Raw genomic sequence first — 20,366 nt, forward strand, 5'->3', positions numbered from 1 at the left:
GGCTTTGGCCCAGTCGCTTCATTCTTTCTGGTGCTACTACTACCTCCGCTCTTCCCCAGTAGCATATTGGACACCTTCCGACCTGAGGGGCTCATCTTCCGGCATCATATCTTTTTTCCTTTTTGTACTGTCCATGGGGTTTTCATGGCAAAGATACTGGAGTGGGTTGCCATTTCCTTCTCCAGTGGATTACGTTTTGTCAGAACTCTCTGCTATGACCTGTCCGTCTGGGTGTCCCTGCACGGCATAGCTCATAGCTTCATTGAGCTACGCAAGACCCTTTGCCACGACGAGGCAGTAATCCATGAAAGGGGTCAAATATTTAATGAGCTAATTTAGTTTTGACTGATGAAAGTCTTTACTACTGTGATCCAGTAGTAAGGAGCAACTACTGAGTGATAGCAATTAGAAAGAGGTGAAGATGGAAAAGTTGAAAACTGGACAGATTTGGTTGAGCCTATACTATCAAATATATGAGAATTAAACGCTCTGAATATCATACAAGATTTCATTGTTTAGTCTTATTCAATGCTGCACTAACAATGTCAGCTGATTTTAGTAAGGCAATGTAAGTTCCCTTCCTGCAAAACTAAAATGTTAGATAGGTTCCCTATTTCAGTATAGTAATTGTTGAACTGTAGTTTTCAATAGCATAACCAGTGTTGAAGGATTCTGAGAGTTATAATTTAATTATATGTAGAGAGTCATGAGTTTCCCATGTCTTAATAGAGCTAAAGAATGGAGTTCACTTTCATAAGCGTTGTCAATGCCAATCAAATAAATGTCTTTAAAAGAGAGAAAAGAGGGTGAATCAGTGAGTGACTTCTTATTGTTATAACTCTGCTACCTCCTAAATCAGAGAGCCTTTCTTACTCTTATGCCTTACTGGTGTCCATAAAATGTTTCACCACTGACAGAAAAAGATGGATTCAAAGAGATTTTCAACAATATATATACAAATTAATACCTAGTTAAAAATCTAAAAGTTTTTTTTCTGCTTCTGCTTGAACTAATGTGTTAATTTAATATAACTTGCTAATATAACTAATTGATTCTAGTCACAGTTGCAATCTCAGAGGCCATCTCATAATCTTTCAACTTTTTATACAGAGTCAGAAGATTTATTGTTGGTTCACTTAACCCAATAATGGCTCTATTTTGTCATATACTAGTTCTTTGCAGTCCTCCCTGAGAATAGTAATGATGCCAAAGATTTGACATTACTTTTCTGCTCTGAGGGCATAATAAGGGAAAGCTGATTGTATATATCCACATTTTATATATTGCAATTATCCAGCTTCTGTGTATTCGAATAGAATAGAACAGAATTTTTTCTTATTAGCCAAGTGTGATTGGACATACAGGAATTTGTCTTGGTGCATATGCTCTCAGTGTACATAAAAGATACATTCATCAAGAATCATAAGGTACAACACTTAATGATAGTCATAGGGTACAAATAAGGAATCAGGAAACAATATCAATATAAATCGTAAGGATACAAGCAACAAAGTTACAGTCATACAGTCATAAGTGGAGGAGATGGATGATGGGAACGATGAGAAGATTAATAGTAATGCAGAATTAGTAAATAGTTTGACAGTGTTGAGGGAATTATTTGTTTAGCAGAGTGATGGCGTTCGGGGAAAAAATTCTTCCTGAAACTGTTAAACTCCAGGACCTGGATAAACTAACGCACTATATATAGTTACCAAAAGTATGAAGGTCCGTGAGTGCAATTCCTGGGAGAAGATTTGAAATTCTTAAATTATCATCTGGCTACCCATATCTGAGCAGTGTCAATAATGATGAAATCAGTCATATTGTGCCTCCTGGTGGTCAATTTAACCTAAGATCCTGGGGACACAATGTTTTGAGAATTAACTATGGCTGTCCTAATGTCTTTCTGACAGCAAAGTTATAAAAAGGTAATGGCAACCAAATTCAGGGATCTCCTTGATTTCTTTTCCTGACCATGGATCATCTGGGTTTAGGCTCTCCCAGCCTTGTATTCTCTGCTCCATTCCTTGCCTAGAAGCAATTACTGCCAAACATTTAAGATAGCCCTTCATTCTGTCTACCTGCATTGGATTCTTTTGTACGTCTTTCTTTTGAAGCCAACATATCTACTTGCAGGAGTTTCTAAGGCATTTTAGCTTTTTCTGCAAGTACCTGAACCGGACAGCTGGCAGGCCACTGCAGAGAAACAAATTGTGAACTTGAGAGTGACATGATACATTTTTCTGTTTCAGCGCAGGTCACTTTTTTACAAGGAGGCTGACTGAGAATGGAAGAGTCCACCTTGAAGATGATACTAGTGGAACAAACAATGGAGACTAATGAGAAATTAAACTATAATGGAAAAAATAATATCTCCTCAAGCAGGTATGTAACTTATTTGTTACCAATTTATGGTCTCTGCTTTTAATGTAAGTACTGAGAGCTTGCTGTTTCATGTATGATTTTTTTTACAATAAAACCTGTTGAACTCAGTAGGGCTTATTTTAAACTGAATTTGCATGGGCTGGGGTTGTAAAACTCATTCAAGAACATTATCCTGGAATTGAATATACAGATTACCAAGATTATTAGCCAATTTCAAATGTCTGATTCAGAGTCATAACTATATACAAAATGCTTCCAAAATTAATGAAGGTATAAAAAGGTTTTGATGAGGCAGTCCACCTCAATTTTATGAAAATTTTCAGAATTGTATAAAAATACAATTTTGTAACATTTGGAGGTGAAATACAGTACTGTCACTGCTTGAAAAAGTGGATAGCAATGGAAAAGATTTATCAAAGAAGATTTTCCAAAATACACACTGCAACCTAGTGTGAAGGTGACGGTATTAATCTATGTGGTTCATCTTTCTGTTGATAACCATTTTCTTATTCTATTTTCTATAGGAAAATTTATATGGATTACAATGCAACCACCCCTCTGGCACCAGAAGTGATTGAGACAGTTAAAGAAGCCATGTATGAAGCATGGGGCAATCCTAGCAGTTCTTATGAAGCAGGTCTGATAAAGATAATGTAGAAGTGTTTTGTGAAAGCATCTTTTTGGGGTACAAGCATGCCTAGTGGTAAAGGAGGGCTCTAATCTTGAAGGGTTATTGGAGTAGCAGTTAAGGATTTATTAGAAGACTCAAACATTGAATCATTACAGTCTTCAGTCCTCTAGTAGTAACTAGGGAAAATAGATATAGCCCTAGTTAGCCCTAGTAACATTTAAATATGACTGTTTTTAAAAAAAATTATATGTACGTACACATGCAACACTGCATTTTTTCATTGTTTAAAAAATAATACATGGGCTTGCTGCTTGGAAAAGATGGTAGGATAGCATGCAATATATATGTATGTACATATAATTTAACAGAAAACAGATTTTATGTGTTACTGAAAAGCAATACAAATAAATTTTAAAAAGTGTGTAAAATTAGTCAAACCATCAACCACACCTGGCATTTACAGTTCGAAGTAGCAAAATAGCTTATGTGTTCTTAGCATCTGGTAGCCATCACTAGATATTATAAAACCTAGCCTCATTAATATTGTTCTGGGGCAATAATGTTTGGATAACTTTCAGAGCTGTAAGTTATGTTTTGCCCCCAAAACAGTGGGAGAAGAAATAGCATTTTAGCACCCCTTGTGGCTAGTGTTGAGTGTTGTTTATTTAAGGAAGAAAATGCCATTTTAACACTAAAGTAGAACAAAGGATGACTGAAGCCTTTCTCACTGATGGAATAAAATGAAGGTAATTTCATGGGTACAAGACTGAAAAGTGGTATTGGCAGGACATCTCTGTATAATGATTAGGTGCAACTGGGGGAAAAGCCCATAATTAAAATGCACATGCCTTTAGTGTGAGGAACAAACAACCCCCACCCCACCCCAGAATTTACCTTATATGAATCATTTTTGTGTCTTGCCTCCACAGGTCAAAGAGCAAAGAGGATCATAAATGAAGCTCGTGAAAATCTGGCTAAAATGGTGGGAGGACCGTTCCAGGACATTATTTTCACTTCTGGAGGGACAGAAGTAAGATATTTGATATTGTTTAACACTATTTTGATCTGGCATTTATTTTTAAAAATACCTTATTTTTATTTTCTGAAAATGAAATTCTGGATGAGAAAAATCAGCAAAAAATAGTAATTAGCTGCAAGAAAAATCTGTCTCTATCCTATGTTTTGGCAAATGACTCTTTGATCTGATTTGTATTTCTTTCTTTCTTTTCCTCCAGGCAAATAACTTAGTGATTCATACTGCAGTGAAGGATTTTATGAAAAGCAGCAAACAAAGTACTGTTGCAACAAAAGAAAGCCATGAAGAAAAGACTTTAGGGTCACTTCCACATATCATTATATCTTGCATTGAACATGATTCAGTTCGTCTCCCTGTAGAGCACCTAGTGAAGGAACAAAAAGCTGGTGAGCAATTGACATTTTGTAGCTAGGGCATCAACATTTTTGGTGGCACTTTTGAAATGGAGGTGAAGATGTTTCACAAAATGGCTGTTACTGGGGACATGGCCATTCACAAAATGCAAATTTAGTAGAACATGAACTTATGAATTTCTTTACCTCACTATCCCATTTATGTTCTCAAGATGCTATGTGTCACCCCCAGTTTACCTTTCTTGTTTTTTTATGGGTAGATGAGTTTTCAGAACAAGTATGCATCTGCAACTATTAAAAAATATCTATGAAATCTTGCAAATCTATTTGCGCTGTACCTCACTTCCTTATAGTTCAGTGAATTGGGGCAGTTTCTGTGTGAGATGCTTCCAAATGTTATCTGGCTATTTTGGATTTTAAAAGATACTTCACATATGTTTGTCTAACCAACAGTTTCTGTGTTATCTCCATCAAGACCATCTTATTCTCTGGAGGCAAAATGCATGCATTTCATTCAGACATCTTAGCTTAGATCATTGATTGTAGAAGATAATGGTTATAAACTTGAAGAAGGAATGTAAAAAAAAGTTAAATAAAAAGTTATTATTATGAGCTTAAATTATTATTAGAATTTTATCCTCCTTTTTTATTTAATTATATGGAGTTAGGCAAGGAATTTATAGGCTGTGTCGAGGGGGCAAGTGCATCATCAGTTTGGAGTCCCCTTTGTGCCCATAATTTGCCTTGATCATTAATAATTCAAATTCTTGCAAAAAGCTAAAATGGAATAAATTTCTACTCATTTGAATAACCTTGGTTCCTGGTTTCTTGCACCTGACAGAATTAATTATAAAAGTATTTTCTTACCTCTTAACTTTTTATAAAATAAAGGAACTAAATTATACCCTGCTTTCAAGATGCTGCTGAATTCCTGAGGAGTTCCCTTTTTTCCTTAAATTCTGCCTTTAAATCTGTAACTTTTTAGGCTTCCTCATGACTGTTACATCGTGCAGTCTCTGTTGCTGAGTGGTTTGGCTGGAACTTCTCTGATATCCATTGTGGCATCCTTCAAACCTATTGTAAGAAAAATAGCAACTGCTTTTGAGCAAATTGAACTGTGGGATGACTTTCTTCTTTTTATCCTGGTTTATAGAAGCCACTTTCGTGCCAGTATCAAAGGTAACCGGGCGAGTGGAAGTAGATGATGTTGTTGCAGCAATCCATCCAACTACCTGCTTAGTTTCTGTAATGCTAGCAAATAATGAAACTGGGGTTGTAATGGTGAGTTGTAAATTTAATTGTTATAGTTTTTTATTTATTTTTTTTTTTATTTATTAAATTTTTATACCGCCCTTCTCCCGAAGGACTCAGGGCGGTGTACAGCCAAAATAAAACAAAAATGTATACAATTTAAAACAACAATTAAAAAGAGCAAATTTTAAAGGCTGATTATTAAAATTTAAATTAAGAAGTTAAAAAATATTAAAAAACCCAATTAAAATACATCACTAATTATGCCAGTCCCGCTTCATAAAGTTCATAAATTTAAGGAAGATAGATAGATTTTTAATTAATTGAGATTACTCCAGATGTTAGGAAGTACTGACAGGTATTCTCGTAAAACATTTTCTATTATTGTATTCATTCAGCGTGCTTTCAGTCAATGACTGATGAATTGAAAATGACACATGATTATGACTGTGAGGTTGTTTCAGTTGGTTGTATTCCAAGAATGAGTCAATGTTTACAATGATGTTTAGATGACAAATAAATAAAGCCATCAGGAATAGGTTTATTCATGTATGAAAATATAATGAATCCACTGAAATATATTTATATTTCTGTAACTGATGGACAAACTTTGTCTGCCCTACAGTATTTTATACATTTACCACATTTTATAAAATTGTGATTTTTTTCTTTTAAAACATTAAATTAAAATTTTTTAAATATTAAATAAATTATATGTATGCTTTCATACACACTTATTTCTGATCTCCCTTTTGCTAAACTAATGCCAAAGATTTGTCAAAACACATTCTTTAGGGTGGCTGCTCTTAACATTTAATATCTTCAAATTTCTTAATTTGTGTTATTTACGCCAGTGTTCTTGCCCCCATATTTTACAACAATGGCTTTATTTTTGCCAGCATGGGTTATTAGATTTTTGTTTATTAAATTGCTATATATGTATGCAAGACATTTTGGCTTAGTTTTTTATTATAAAATTTGGTAAATAAGTAGAACAAGATCAATATTAAGTTCCTAGGTAGATTCAGTTATGCTAATCTTTTTAGGGAGGCAGGCAAATGTTAACAATAGATTTTATGATGTAGAAAGATGGTAATACCAATATAACAATAGGCCTATTAGTCATAGCCTATTCTTCAATTTTGAGAGACTAGAATTATAACCAATGTGATAAACAGAACATATTAGTTGATATAATATCTTTTCTATTTCAGTAGTTCCAAAAATGAATTACTAAATACTAATAGGGAGGGAAAGGTAGTGTTTTTGATAAAATTATATCTCTTGACACCTAACAGGATACTTTTCTCTCAGCCCATCTCAGAACTCAGTCGGCAGATTGAAGTTATCAACCACAAGAGAAAGGCCTCTGGTCTGCCATGGATCTTAATGCACACAGATGCAGCCCAGATGATTGGAAAGGGGCGAGTGGATGTCCAGGACTTGGGAGTAGATTACCTCACTATTGTAGGGCACAAGGTATATTTTTCTCTGTTTGGACTACTATCTCTTTGTTGTGACCTCTTCTGAACTTTGGAGAATTTCATACACAAGAACAGCAGTTCTCACTAAATTAAAAACCACTGTGCCTCTAATTTGGTTTGTCATTTCTAAAAACTATTCTCTTACAGATCTTATGTGTAATGCTTTTGGAATGTCTTTTGTTAGATAGCTATAAAGTAAACTCTGCTTTGAATACTCTTACTATGCATGTTGGTATACAGAATATAAAGCAGTGAAACAGTAGTAATAAAGTATTTAATTATGCCACATCTTTAGGGAAGCACACTCTGTTAAGTTTGATACCTCTAGGAAATTCCTGATAACTTTCTTTTTCAAAGAGGAAGGTACAAAAGTATCTGTTATCTTTGACTTGATACTAGCCAATTGTAATATCAAGAAGTGGAAGTAGTGGGAACATTGAGAGAAATGACTACAGTAGTGGCCAAAATTGTGGAAACCTTTTGGGAAAAGTGTATTTTTGAGGTTTGATGGCTAATAATATCACTTTTTTTTTGGAGTTTCAAGATAATCATATTCCATTGCTGGAATGGCCTGGGAATAGCCCAGACTTTAACTCAATTGAAAATCTATGGAATTGACTAAAGAAACTTGTTAGTCAGAAGCGACCCAGCAATAAAACCCAGTTAATAGAAGCAATCATTTAATCTTGGTTTCACATTATAACAGCTGCAGAACTAAAAAACTTGGTTCACTCCATGGGATGACGTTGTAAGGTCGTAATTCATGCTAAAGGTTACCCAGCTAAGTGATAATTTTTGTATATCTCGTTTCACTTTTCTTCTTTATAACTGCTATTCTAATAGCAAATCCTTCATAAAAGTTATTGCATTACATTCTTGATTAAATTATCTTTCCATTGATATATAATTTTATGGTACTACTCAAAAAAAAGTGGTGTTATTAGCTAGTTTTAGAAAATACACTTTTCCCAAAAGGCTTCCACAGTTTTGGCCACTACTGTATTAAGCAAATACAAGTAGTAGAACAAAGTCAAACTAGAGTCTTGGACTTTAAGAGAGCTAATTTCAATAAACTTAGAGAGAGCTTGAGAAGGATTCAATGGATGAGAATCCTCAGGGGGAAAACGACTCAAGAAGCTTGGGAAATTTTGAAAAGTGAGATTATAAAAGCACAGTCTAACACAATACCAATGAAGAAGAAAAATAATAGATCTCAAAAGAAACCAGCATGGATGCATAAAGAACTATCTGACAAATTGAAAGACAAAAAGGACAAATATAAAATGTGGAAAGAGGGGCAAATAACTAAGGCAGACTATCAGCAAATAGCCCGAGCCTGTAAAGATGAAGTGAGGAAAGCTAAGGCTCACAATGAACAAAGGCTAGCGACAAAAGTAAAAAATAACAAAAAAAGCTTCTTCCAACATGTTAAAAACAAGAAAAAAGTCAAGGAAACAATTGGCCCATTGCTGGGAGAAAGTGGCAAGAAGGTGACAAGCAACAGGGAGAAAGCAGATCTACTTAACTCATATTTTGCATCGGTCTTTACACAAAAGGAAAAAACAATCCAACCTATCAAAAACAGCACTACAAAAAACAGATTAGAAACACAAGTTAAAATAGGGAAGAAAATGGTAAGTGAACACCTGTCTACCCTAGACGAGTTCAAATCACCAGGACCGGATGGATTACACCCCAAGGTTCTGAAGGAACTGGCAGACGTGATCTCAGAACCACTGAACTATATATTTCAAAGATCCTGGAGCACAGGGGAGCTGCCAGAGGACTGGAAAAGAGCTGATGTAGTTCCCATCTTCAAAAAAGGAAAAAAAACAGATCCAGGAAACTACAGACCTATCAGCCTAACCTCAATACCGGGGAAGATTCTGGAAAAGATAAGCAACGAATCACTGAACACCTAGAAGCAAACAAAGTAATAACCAAAAGCCAACATGGGTTTGTCAAAAACAGATCATGCCAGACTAATCTTATCGCATTCTTTGACAAAATGACAAAATTAGTAGACCAGAGGAATGCTGTCGATATAATTTACTTGGACTTCAGTAAAGCATTTGATAAAGTAGACCATAACCTACTACTAGATAAAGTAGAAAAATGTGGGTTAGACAGCACCACCACCAGATGGATTCGTAACTGGCTGACCAACCGCACTCAACGTGTAGTCCTCAATGGAACTACATCCACATGGAGGGAAGTATGCAGTGGAGTACCCCAAGGCTCTGTTTTAGGCCCAGTACTCTTCAACATCTTCATCAATGACTTGGACGAGGGGATAGATGGGGAACTCATCAAATTTGCAGATGACACCAAGCTGGCAGGAATAACCAACTCTCCAGAAGATAGGCTCAAGTTACAGAAAGATCTTGACAGACTTAAACATTGGGTGCTATCTAACAAAATGAAATTCAACAGTGAAAAAAGTAAGGTTCTACATTTAGGCCAAAAAAACAAAATGCACCAGTACCGTATATGTGGTACCTTGCTCAATAGTAGTACCTGTGAGAGGGATCTTGGATATGAGCCAGCAGTGTGCAGCAGCTCCTAAAAAAGCCAACACAGTTCTGGGCTGCATAAACAAAGGGATAGAATCAAGATCACGTGAAGTGTTAGTACCACTTTATAATGCCTTGGTAAGGCCACACTTGGAATATTGCATCCAGTTTTGGTCGCCACGATGTTAAAAAAGATGTTGAGACTCTAGAAAGAGTGCAGAGAAGAGCAACAAAGATGATTAGGGGACTGGAGGCTAAAACATATGAAGAACGGTTGCAGGAACTGGGTATGTCTAGTTTAATAAAAAGAAGGACTAGGGGAGACATGATAGCTGTGTTCCAATATCTCAGGGGTTGCCACAAAGAAGAGGGAGTCGGGCTGTTCTCCAAAGCACCTGAGGGTAGAACAAGAAGCAATGGGTGGAAACTGATCAAAGAAAGAAGCAACTTAGAACTAAGGAGAAGTTTCCTGACAGTTAGAATAATTAATAAGTGGAACGACTTGCCTGCAGAAGTTGTGAATGCTCCAACACTGGAAATTTTTAAGAAAATGTTGGATAACCATCTGACTGAGATGATGTAGGGTTTCCTGCCTGGGCAGGGGGTTGGACTAGAAGGCCTCCAAGGTCCCTTCCAACTCTGTTGTTATGTTATGTTATGTTATGTTATGTTATGTTATGTTATGTTATGTTATGTTATGTTATGTTATGTTATGTTATGTTATGTTATGTTATGTTATGTTATGTTATGTATATAAAGCTGAGATTATCCGGAGGGATGCTTGACTCCCTTACATTGGATTGTTCAAGCAGAGATTGAGTAGCCATTCAGCACTGAGCCTTTTACTTTGAATTCTTACATGGAATAGATCGCCCAATCCATTGCCAAACTGCCTTATCCAGCTCTATAATTCTGTGATGAGAATCATCATCTGATTTTAATAATACTTCAGAGGGTCTTTTAAGAATTCTCCAGCAGATGGCCCTCAGGAATAATTTTTGCATTAAATCTTTTTTTTAATTACTAATTTTAGGACTCTTCCACGTGACAGCTTTAACATGCTTTCTTCCTCTCCATAAAACTTGTATCATTTTGCATTATTCCTGTTACATTTTCCACTTAATTCTTACAGGAGGAAAAAATTATAAAGTTGGAAAAAAACCTTCATGACATCTGGTCCAATATCCTTGCTTAATAGAGTATCTGCAAGCAGTCTTCTTCTTTGGCCAATGGCTCTCTTTGCTTAAATGTGTCTGCCAGCTATCTGCTGAAGAAGACTCTTCACTCATTACTCTGTTCAATAAGTTTTCTTGTTAGGAACCTTTATTTGCATTGTTAACGATAATTTATCTGCCTTCAGTTTTTATATATTGCTTTTACTTTTGTGATTTATAATTGCAGTTTTATGCCCCACGTATTGGAGCCTTGTATGTGCGAGGACTTGGTATGAACACTCCCCTTCATCCCATGCTGTTTGGAGGCGGGCAGGAATGGAGCTTTCGCCCAGGGTATAGTGAACAGGAGCACTGGATGAACCAACTGAATTGTTAGAGACAAATGTATCGTGACACTGTGGCAGGATGTATAACTTTCTTTGGTTCAAAAGCATGTAGGCATGTTTGATAACATGTTCAGGAATATAATCTAAAAGAGAGTAGTGGGGCAAAACCCATTACGAGCAGGAATGGAGTATTTTTTTTTTTAGCAAGTAAAAGTAAATAAAAAGTACTCTTTTAATACCTGCTATGCTGCCATAAATCAATCCATAGTTCTCACTCAAGGCAGAATAACCTAGCTGAAAATATTATGTTTTAGACAAATTATGCAAGGACCTAGCTGTCTTGAGAAGGATCACTTGGAAAGGTGGAAAGGAAAAAAAAGGAAAGACCAGCAGTAAACTGAATGGACTCAGGTACAATGGTGACATGTATGCCATGGGAAGACCTGAAGGGCCAGGTTAGGAATATATTGTGTGGCAGAAGGTCTGTCTATATTGTCAGCAAGAGTCGATACCAACATGATGGCACAGAATCAGTTAAAAATGGTAATCATTAAAAATTAAAATTTTATTGCAGAAATACATCTATCTTTACCTTTCCCCCCTTTCTCAATTCAATTTATAATTCAGTACAAACACAAAAATGCCTCTCTCTATATCTCTGAATCAAAAAGTATGGGAAATTAAATAGATGGATCCCTATCTATTTCAGTGCTCTGCTTTTCAATTCCAGTTGTCTGATTTTATCTTAAATTGCAGAAAAAGGAAATGCAAATAAGATAAGAAGAGGGGAGAAGATAAAGAATACAGGAGAGAGCAGACTATGCTGAGAGTAGCAGATAGGCATAGAAAATGTGTAAAAGAAGGGAAAAGCAGCAGGATAAGGATTGCAGAAGAGTATAAAATGAATTGAGTTGGAAGAAGGTTGAGGGGAACTGGATTGAGGCAGCAATGATGAAAACACAACTGAAACAGAAAATGAATAAAGATCACAGGAACAAAGGATGAGAGATTTTATCTAGGTAGGTAGGAAGCAGAGGTGGAAGAGAAGCTGCAAGTAGATGTAACACAGAAGGTAGAAAAGATGATGGAGCGGCAGAGAGCACAGTAGAGGGGAAACTGGAGGGAGAGGAATTTGGAAGAGCAGTAGAGTAATAGGCACTTATGAAGAGTAGAGGTCAGGGCTGATGCCTGAGAAACTGGTTTGAAAAACAATCACAGGCAGCACTGACACCTGCCATGCCACACATTTTGCACTGCTATGCTATAGTGAATAGTATACTTTGTGCAAGAAAAGGTATTAAAAGGAAATATTTGGGGGGAAAATGCAAATAAGCAGGAAAAATATGGAGAGGATTTTCTGTTTTCTAAGTAGTATCTTGATTTTCATTAGGAGTGTTTATTTACTTCATACATTAATGCAGGTGAAATAATGTAATATCTTTGTTATGCTAAGTGTGTATGTAATGTGTTAAACAATTCACACAGTTGTAGACCTTGTATTTGTGCAACTTAAAGTGTATGACTAAAAGCTATTTTTTTTAGGACTGAGAATACTCCAATGATTGCTGGTCTTGGCAAGGTAGGTTTTAAAAATGGTAAATAATACAAATATGCAATGTGAATAAAAGCTGTCTTATTGAATAGTGTGTCTTTACTATGGTTTTTTAAAAAGAGGAAAAGGGTATCAGCAATAGATTTAAATGCAGCACACATATAGCTGAAGGAAGGTAACTCTCCAGATTCTCTTGAGATTTCTTTGCTTGGGCTTAGCCAATATTATTATTAATAATAATATTATTAATATTAGCCAGTATTCTTTAGTTGCTAGATTCTTGAGCCAAGTCTTCATAATTTGAGCCAAGTTTTCTTTGTTTGCATGGGGATCCAAAGTTCTAGACCTAGACTTAGACTTTCAGGTTAGTTTAACATATAGTGAGATAGTGATAGAGATGTTGCAATCAGGTGTTTAAAGCAATCTCACAAATTTTTTTTTTTGGTAGCATCTTGAAGTTTTCAATCTCGGCAACTGCACAAGTAGCTTATCAAACTAAAAGTAAAACATCAAGATAAAATATAAACAAATGGCAGGGAGTGGAGTCTATAGGAACCAGTGCTTTTGTGATTTGCCTCCTTTTGTTACATCCCTTCTAGGGAATGGCTCTAATTGTTGAATGTGGGTCCTGCAAAATATGCTTTGCGTGCTTTGAAAATCATTTGCAAAAAAGAAAAAAAAAACCTTCTGGACCTACCTGGTATTGATTAAAAAAATTAGGTTTTTGAGTAGCCTTGAAAAAGAGTTTCAGGTTTCTCCCAATTATTTTTGAAGTGTGTAAGCCATACTGCAGAATACCCCAACATTTCCTGTTATCTCAGGAAACAACTGAATGAAAAATTGCTGGTGACCTTCTACTGCTACACTATAGAGAGTATTTTAACTTACTGCACCTGTGTATGGTTTGCCAATTGCACAGTGGCAGATAGGACAGCACTCCAGAGGGTCAACATAATTGCCTAGAGGATCATTGGTTGCCCTCTCCCCTCTTCGGAAGAGATTTATAGCTCCCGTTGCCTTAAGAAAGCTCAAAACATTCTTAAAGATCCATCCCATCCTGGTCAACCTTTTTTTGAACTTTTGCCATCTGGCAGAGTGTAAAGGACAATAAAAAAAGGACAAATAGGCTGAAAAACAGCTTCTATCCCAGAACAGTAACTATATTGAATTCTACTGTATAGTGTAATATTAATGCAGAATTGGGTTTTCAATTCAATTGTATAGAATGTGAAGGATGTGTGTTTTTGTTTTATTTTTTATAGTTTTCTTATGTATGATGTACACTGAAGATGGCATTTAATTTTGTTGTACAAGGTGCAGTTACAATAAAGTAAACTGAAACTATTACTTCTTGTCTATAAGATTGCTTTGTAGGTATTGGATTTTGTTCAGTAGATTGGGAAGTTTGGGGGATCCTGTGGAGGAGGTTCTATCATATTGGCTTTATGTCTACCTAATGACAAATGAAATGGCTAATGAAAATAATTATCATAGGTGTACAGGGAAACTGAATGATTCCTTTTGAATTTGGCTCTAATATTTAATCTGATATTCTCACCTTCTTTTGCAGGCAGCTGAATTGGTGAATGAAAACTCTGAGCTATATGAAGCTCACATGAGGAATGTTCGGGATTATCTGGAAGAAAGGCTTGAAGTAATTTCAGACAGTTTTCTGTATAGTTCTGCAGTCTTTATATGGGAGCAAGAGATGACATCAGAAAGCTATATTACCCTGTACTAAACACAGTCATGGGGCAATGATGCCTTTCAATCTAAATAGAAGCAGAGCAAAAGGCAAGAATGCTAAAAATAGCAAATGGACAGAAATGACATAGGGAACACATTGGTTCAGATTATAGATACATATATCATGTCTGGATTAACCCAGTGACTATTGCCGAACTACCAGTTGAAGCCTCTTTGAATTGCCTTTCTTGGGATTCATTGCTACAAGAATTGTGACAAATGCCCTATTTGCCAGAACAAGGTAGACATAACACAAGACCTTTCAGATATTCTTCCCCACACCTGTGAGCAAGGTGATAGTTAATCCTGTAACTGCTATACTGAAAGTTATACTGCCACAAGGGCAATACTATCCATAAATATGTTTATTTCTTTATATATCTAAAATTATAAGATGCTTTTATTTTTTTATTGAATTCAGTGATATCTGTGGTATGTGCGTGTGTGTTAATTGACATTTTATAAAAAGTGTTACTTCATATTCTAGACTATATTTGGAAGTCAAAATATCCATTTTAACTGTCGACTGGAAGGCTCTAAACGACTTTGCAACACCTGTAATTTTTCTATATTGGGCTCAGGTCTACAAGGTAACATCTATGTCTTTACTTGCACTGTTCTTTAGGAGCTAGTCTATGATTGATTTATGGACTTTTGTATCTAGTGATCAATACAAAATTTAATATTAATTGCTTTTAAAACTAATCTCTCTGCCTTAGACCAAATCAAGAAGTTATCAGCATGCTTTTGTGTGCTTAGTCAAATTTGCATTGTAATTTCCTTATAAAAATGCCAACTACAGATGCAAGATATAAAGATATTTTTTTACAAAATGAATTCTATAATTAGTCAGAAAGCATTTTGCTGTTTTGTCCCTGAAACATGATTTGAAATGTATATTTCCCATGTTCTAATTTAGTTGTAGCAATTTTATATGTGTAATCCTAACATTGGTTGTCAACATTTATGAGATGCCAATTCTACCAAAGTATGAACAAGGATTGATTTTTTAAAATTATATCCCAGTTATACTTGATATCATAGGCAAAACTACAAGCACATTTTATGTATTTCTTCCATACTTAGATAGGTAATTCATGAGAAGAAAGCAGATATATATCTTGTTTTTTTCTGTAGGTTGGCTGGTGCTCTCACGCTGTAGGACTTTGCTAGCCAGTGTTGGGGCAGCCTGCCACTCTGAAAAAGGTGACCAGTAAGTAGCTGGTGTTGTGGAATTAGATTCCTGTAATTGGAGGGGATATGTATAGAAGTTTGTTTATGTGTGTATTTTACAAAGAATTAACCACTTAGAGTCATCACAGCTCTCAATTTATCATATTACCCAAGAATTATGGAGAGTTGGTGATGATAATGTTAACATGCTGTGAAGAAAGACATTATTAAGTATTTTGTGCCATTTTATCCATACTTTTAGAATTTCATGAGCCACAGCAACCATACTACCTTCCCAAACATTATGTTGCCACCTTTGTCGTAATAAGCAAGCTATGCATTGGTAACAATATTAGTGCTCCTGCTAATTGACATTGCCCTACATTGCTTAACAACTAGTGTTTATTTAGCATATAGCATAGAGTACATGGATATAACTAATAAAAATATATAAAAGGAGCTCATTGTGGTACAAGTATTACCACAAGTACAAACAGTTCGAATCCCTAGTGCCACATAACAGGGTAAACTCCCGTTACTTGTTCCAGCTTCTGCCAACCTAGCAGTTCAAAAGCACATAAAAAATGCAAGTAGAAAAAATAGGGAGCACCTTTGGTGTGAAGGTAACAGCATTCCATGCTCTTTTGGTGTTTATGACCACAGAGATGTCTTTGGACAGCACTGGCTCTTCGGCTTTGAAACAGAGATGAGCACCACCCCCTAGACGGAAGGGAACGACTAGCACATATGTGTGAGGGGAACCTTTACCTTTATCTAGATATATTAATATCTAAGCCATTTATCCAATTAAGTGCAATATTTGGTAGTTGGAGAAGATCTATTTTTCCTTCTGTGTAAGCTCTCAAATAGCAGTTAGTGAACCATTCTAACTCATTATATTCTTAACAGCTAGTAATGGCATGTGACAAAATATTATGATAAATAATTACAGCCCTTACATCATTGTAATTGCCCCCTTCCTCACTGATCTATAATATTATCCAAGAAATAAGCACCATTCACAATCCATTATTCTATGAAATAGGAACAAATATTATATGATTTAAATAATTGTGTTCCTCCATGGATCTGCTACCAGTTGACTCTCTATATATTATTCCTTCTGGGCCTTTAAGAGTTAATTAAAATGGTTAATTTAAAAAAATTCTTTTTGATATGATTCTTCTGAATCCTTTCATGCTAGCTTCTCAGGTGTAGGTGTTCTATTTTGGCTACATAAAAGACCTGGATTTGAAGTTTAAATTTGTTATTACCGGTAACTGGTGCAATGACATACTGTATTAAAAATTGACAATCTTTCATCACAGTTGGTTCCATAAGTCATTAGGAGTGTGTGTTGTATATAATAACTTTTTATCATTTAAAGTGCTAACAATAAATAACCACTTTCTCCATACTTAAAAGCCCTTAATGTTTAGCTTGTCATCCATATCATATTTATTATTGAACATTAATCTCTTTACATTAATCTAATTATTAATTACTGAATTGTGTGGTTTAATTGTCTATCGTCCTTATGAAGTCTGGAATTCTGTAGACCTCAGCATACCAACTTGACCATACTTGAATTTCTAATGAAACAAAAATATCTTAGAAATAAATATCTTTTGAACAGGAGGAGCTATGCATAATTCTCTATATGCTTTTCAGATCACCATGATAAAAATACTGTTAAAGGTTATTTGTTGGTTACAAAGTCGTGTCCGACCCATTGTGACCCCATGGACAACGTTAAAGGTTATATTTTGCTTTAATTGTGTCTTTTCTCCAGGCCCTCAGCTGTTCTGCTTAGCTGTGGAATTCCTTATAATGTTGCACAGAATGCCATACGCCTCAGTGTGGGCCGTGATACAAGCAAAGAAGATGTGGATCTGATTGTAGAAGATTTGAAACAGGCTGTGACTGAGTTACAGTAAGCTGGATACTTATAGTCAGCAGCAGCAACAACAACAACAACAACAGCAACAGCAACAACAAAATGTTCTGTTCATCAGTGTCAGGAAGTGAGTTTATCTAGTCTTGATAGTCCATTGCTCAATGTGCCATACTTACGTCTGACATATTGTGAGCTATTATGTTCCCATCAATTCTATGAAATAGAATTTTTGTTGAACATCAAGTAATTTGTTTACATCTATTGAATACCTAGGAGCACTGTCTGCATTTGTGAGCACTGGTTTCCCCCCCTCAAATTTAGCACCAGTAAATCCAATTGGTGAATTATACCTTTTAACACATTTTACCAAGCAGAAGGAAGAGCAAGGAAATATTTCTACTGGATATTTAGAGTTGGTGCTGAGCAGAAAACAAATATGAATATAATGGTTCTCCCAAAGGTGCTTTTTCCAAAAGGCAACTGGACTTACTTTCTTTTTTCTTTGAAAATGTTTACTTCTCATCTTAGAAGCTTCTTCATTCATATCTATAGAGATTCTCAATCATCCAGGTCATGGTTGTCCCAAAATGTTTTTTTCCAAAAAGCAAGTGGACTATATTGTTTTTTTTTTCTTTGAAATGTTTCACTTCTCATCCTTTTTCAGCTTCTTGAATGAGAAGTTTTCAAAGAAGAAACCCCAAGAAGTTTATTTGCTTTTTTGAAAAAACACCTTTGGGACAATCATGACCTGGAAAAAGGAGAATCTCCATAGATATGAAGACAATAGGTAGAAGGTATATGCATTTATATACATATAAATGTGTATATGCCAGACATATGCATACATATATGTTCAAGTAAATCTCTAAATTTGAAACGATCAGGGATTTGCCTTGGAGATGTCTATGTTTAACCCAGAAATGTATTATAATAAATTGTTCTACTCTAGTAAATACATGTATGCATATGCATTGTGAAAGAATGTATAATACTTCTATCAAGTATAATACATCTATTAGAATTAAGTAACAGAGAAAAACAAAATATTGGTTACATATAGGCCTGTTTCCTTCCATTTAACTTAGCATTAAAGGGTTATTTATAGTTTTATGTAGCTAAACATGTTGACTTTAGTTTTGCAAAATAAAAGTAGGATATAAATCTAATAGCTAATTAACTGAAAAGTAAATTATGCTGTAGGCAATTTAGGATCTGAATTGGGTTGTTGCTGTCCCTTTCTGCCATGAATGGCAAGAAGACAGAATTACCGGCAACAGTAATTCCCTTTCGAGAGGAAGCAGGTGCTGGGATAGAAGCTGGGTTTCAGCGTCACTGTTTGTTACAAATCATAAAAAGTCATAAATATCATAAATAGGAGACCTGTTCTCACTTGAAAAATCCTACAAAAGAAGTGATAATGGCAGCTGGGAATATATATGGCAGCTTTAAATGTTGAATTTCAGAAATATGTTGGAATTGACTTGAATAAGTGGAATAAGGTCTACCGTTTTTGTGCTTTGTTTATTTTTACTGCATCCACTGAAACATTGTTTGCTAATAGTGATGGAGCTAAAGAGGCAATGTTTGGTTTCTCAGTATTATACTTGCTAAGGTTTTAATAGGAAATTCTCCAGTATAACTCACTCACTGACCTTTCATAGTATTATTTGTTTTACATGGTAGCATGATATGCTACTAAATGGTCAAAGTGGGTTATACTATAAACAGATGCCCTCTGTAAAATGTAAGTATAATTATGTCCTAGCATGAAATACAATTGCTTAGTTATTCATAGAAAGATACAACATAAAAGAAGCAACCAATTCGTGTATCTGATTTTATGTTGATTGTAATTTAAAGCTAATTTAAGCATTTTATTCTTCTGTATTAATCTCATTTTTTGAGAGTTGGCCTTGCCCATCTCTTTTAAGTATGATACTGCAGGAAGTTTATTTGTTGAATTTCTGTCTAATCATTGTGGGATCTGAGAGAAAGACTTTATAGGAACCTATCAAATATCTAATTGTCCAGTTTCCTTCATGTTCAACTGTTCTATTTTAAAATATTTGCATCGAACAATAACTATAGAGTTCTATATCCAGATTTTCACAGATTCAAGGATATTTTACATAACAGTAGTTTTTGAAATCAGCGTGATTGAATCTCTTCCCGATTATCCATTCCCTCTGCTCTTGGGAGATGTGTTTGGAAAATGTAGTCTCTTTCCTCTGTCCAGCCAAATCGGTTCTTGTTTTGAAACCCAGTACAGTTTAAATTCTAATTATATTCTTATAATTTGGAAATATGTCTTGATTTGCAAAAAAACTCATAAAACAGTTTCCTTTCTCTGGCTCTTGTCTTGATCCCTCATCTATTTCTGTCCCTGATCCAAAATTAGGTGTATTTATTTATTTATTAAGAAATTTATATACATTTATGGATAAATTTATAAGGCATGTTTGTGATGCAGGCCCTGTGCAGGAGACAAAAACATATGTTTAAGTTTGTAGCTATATGGTTCTGGGTTGTTTTCACCCTGTATGTTTTCTGTGAAATTAGATTGAATGTCAGATACAAAAATATCGAACTGAAATTATTTATGAAGGACTAAGCTGTTTTTGATAGGAAAATTAGAGTGAAAACTGAAGTTAAATATGTGGTAAACATTAGAGTAAGAAAATGGTATGTCTTAGTAGAAGATTATCTAAACAAGGGAATATGGATGGAGAGATATTCAGACATGCAAATGATGATAGAATACAGTGTAGTCTGTCATGAGGAATTAATATTGAAAAGTATTAAAATTTTTGTATATAACAGAGTGCTTCTGCCAACTTTCTTCTG

General features: G+C 35.1%; 1 protein-coding gene across 13 annotated transcripts in view; it reads left to right on the forward strand.

The window, feature by feature from the left end:
* The window catches only part of SCLY (selenocysteine lyase), a 29,240-nt gene extending 9,372 nt beyond the window's left edge, over positions 1-19,868 (forward strand). For 5 of the 13 annotated variants that reach the window (XM_058189254.1, XM_058189255.1, XM_058189252.1 and 2 more), the window contains exons 2-13: positions 2,253-2,385; positions 2,910-3,022; positions 3,946-4,046; positions 4,252-4,438; positions 5,559-5,686; positions 6,971-7,135; positions 11,055-11,161; positions 12,697-12,733; positions 14,277-14,360; positions 14,940-15,042; positions 15,590-15,665; positions 17,418-19,868. In XM_058189254.1, coding sequence (XP_058045237.1) covers positions 2,288-2,385; positions 2,910-3,022; positions 3,946-4,046; positions 4,252-4,438; positions 5,559-5,686; positions 6,971-7,135; positions 11,055-11,161; positions 12,697-12,733; positions 14,277-14,360; positions 14,940-15,042; positions 15,590-15,665; positions 17,418-17,562 — 1,344 coding nt within the window. In that variant the 5' untranslated portion in view covers positions 2,253-2,287 and the 3' untranslated portion in view covers positions 17,563-19,868. Of the gene's footprint in view, positions 1-449; positions 569-2,252; positions 2,386-2,909; positions 3,023-3,945; positions 4,047-4,251; positions 4,439-5,558; positions 5,687-6,970; positions 7,136-11,054; positions 11,162-12,696; positions 12,734-14,276; positions 14,746-14,939; positions 15,044-15,589; positions 15,666-17,417 lie in introns of those variants that run through there. The other 8 variants (XM_058189257.1, XM_058189253.1, XM_058189260.1 and 5 more) reach the window with 6 other exon arrangements.
* Positions 19,869-20,366: the final 498 nt, after the last annotated feature.

The sequence above is a fragment of the Ahaetulla prasina genome, chromosome 6 (genome assembly GCF_028640845.1).
Source record: "Ahaetulla prasina isolate Xishuangbanna chromosome 6, ASM2864084v1, whole genome shotgun sequence".
NCBI lineage: Eukaryota > Metazoa > Chordata > Lepidosauria > Squamata > Colubridae > Ahaetulla > Ahaetulla prasina.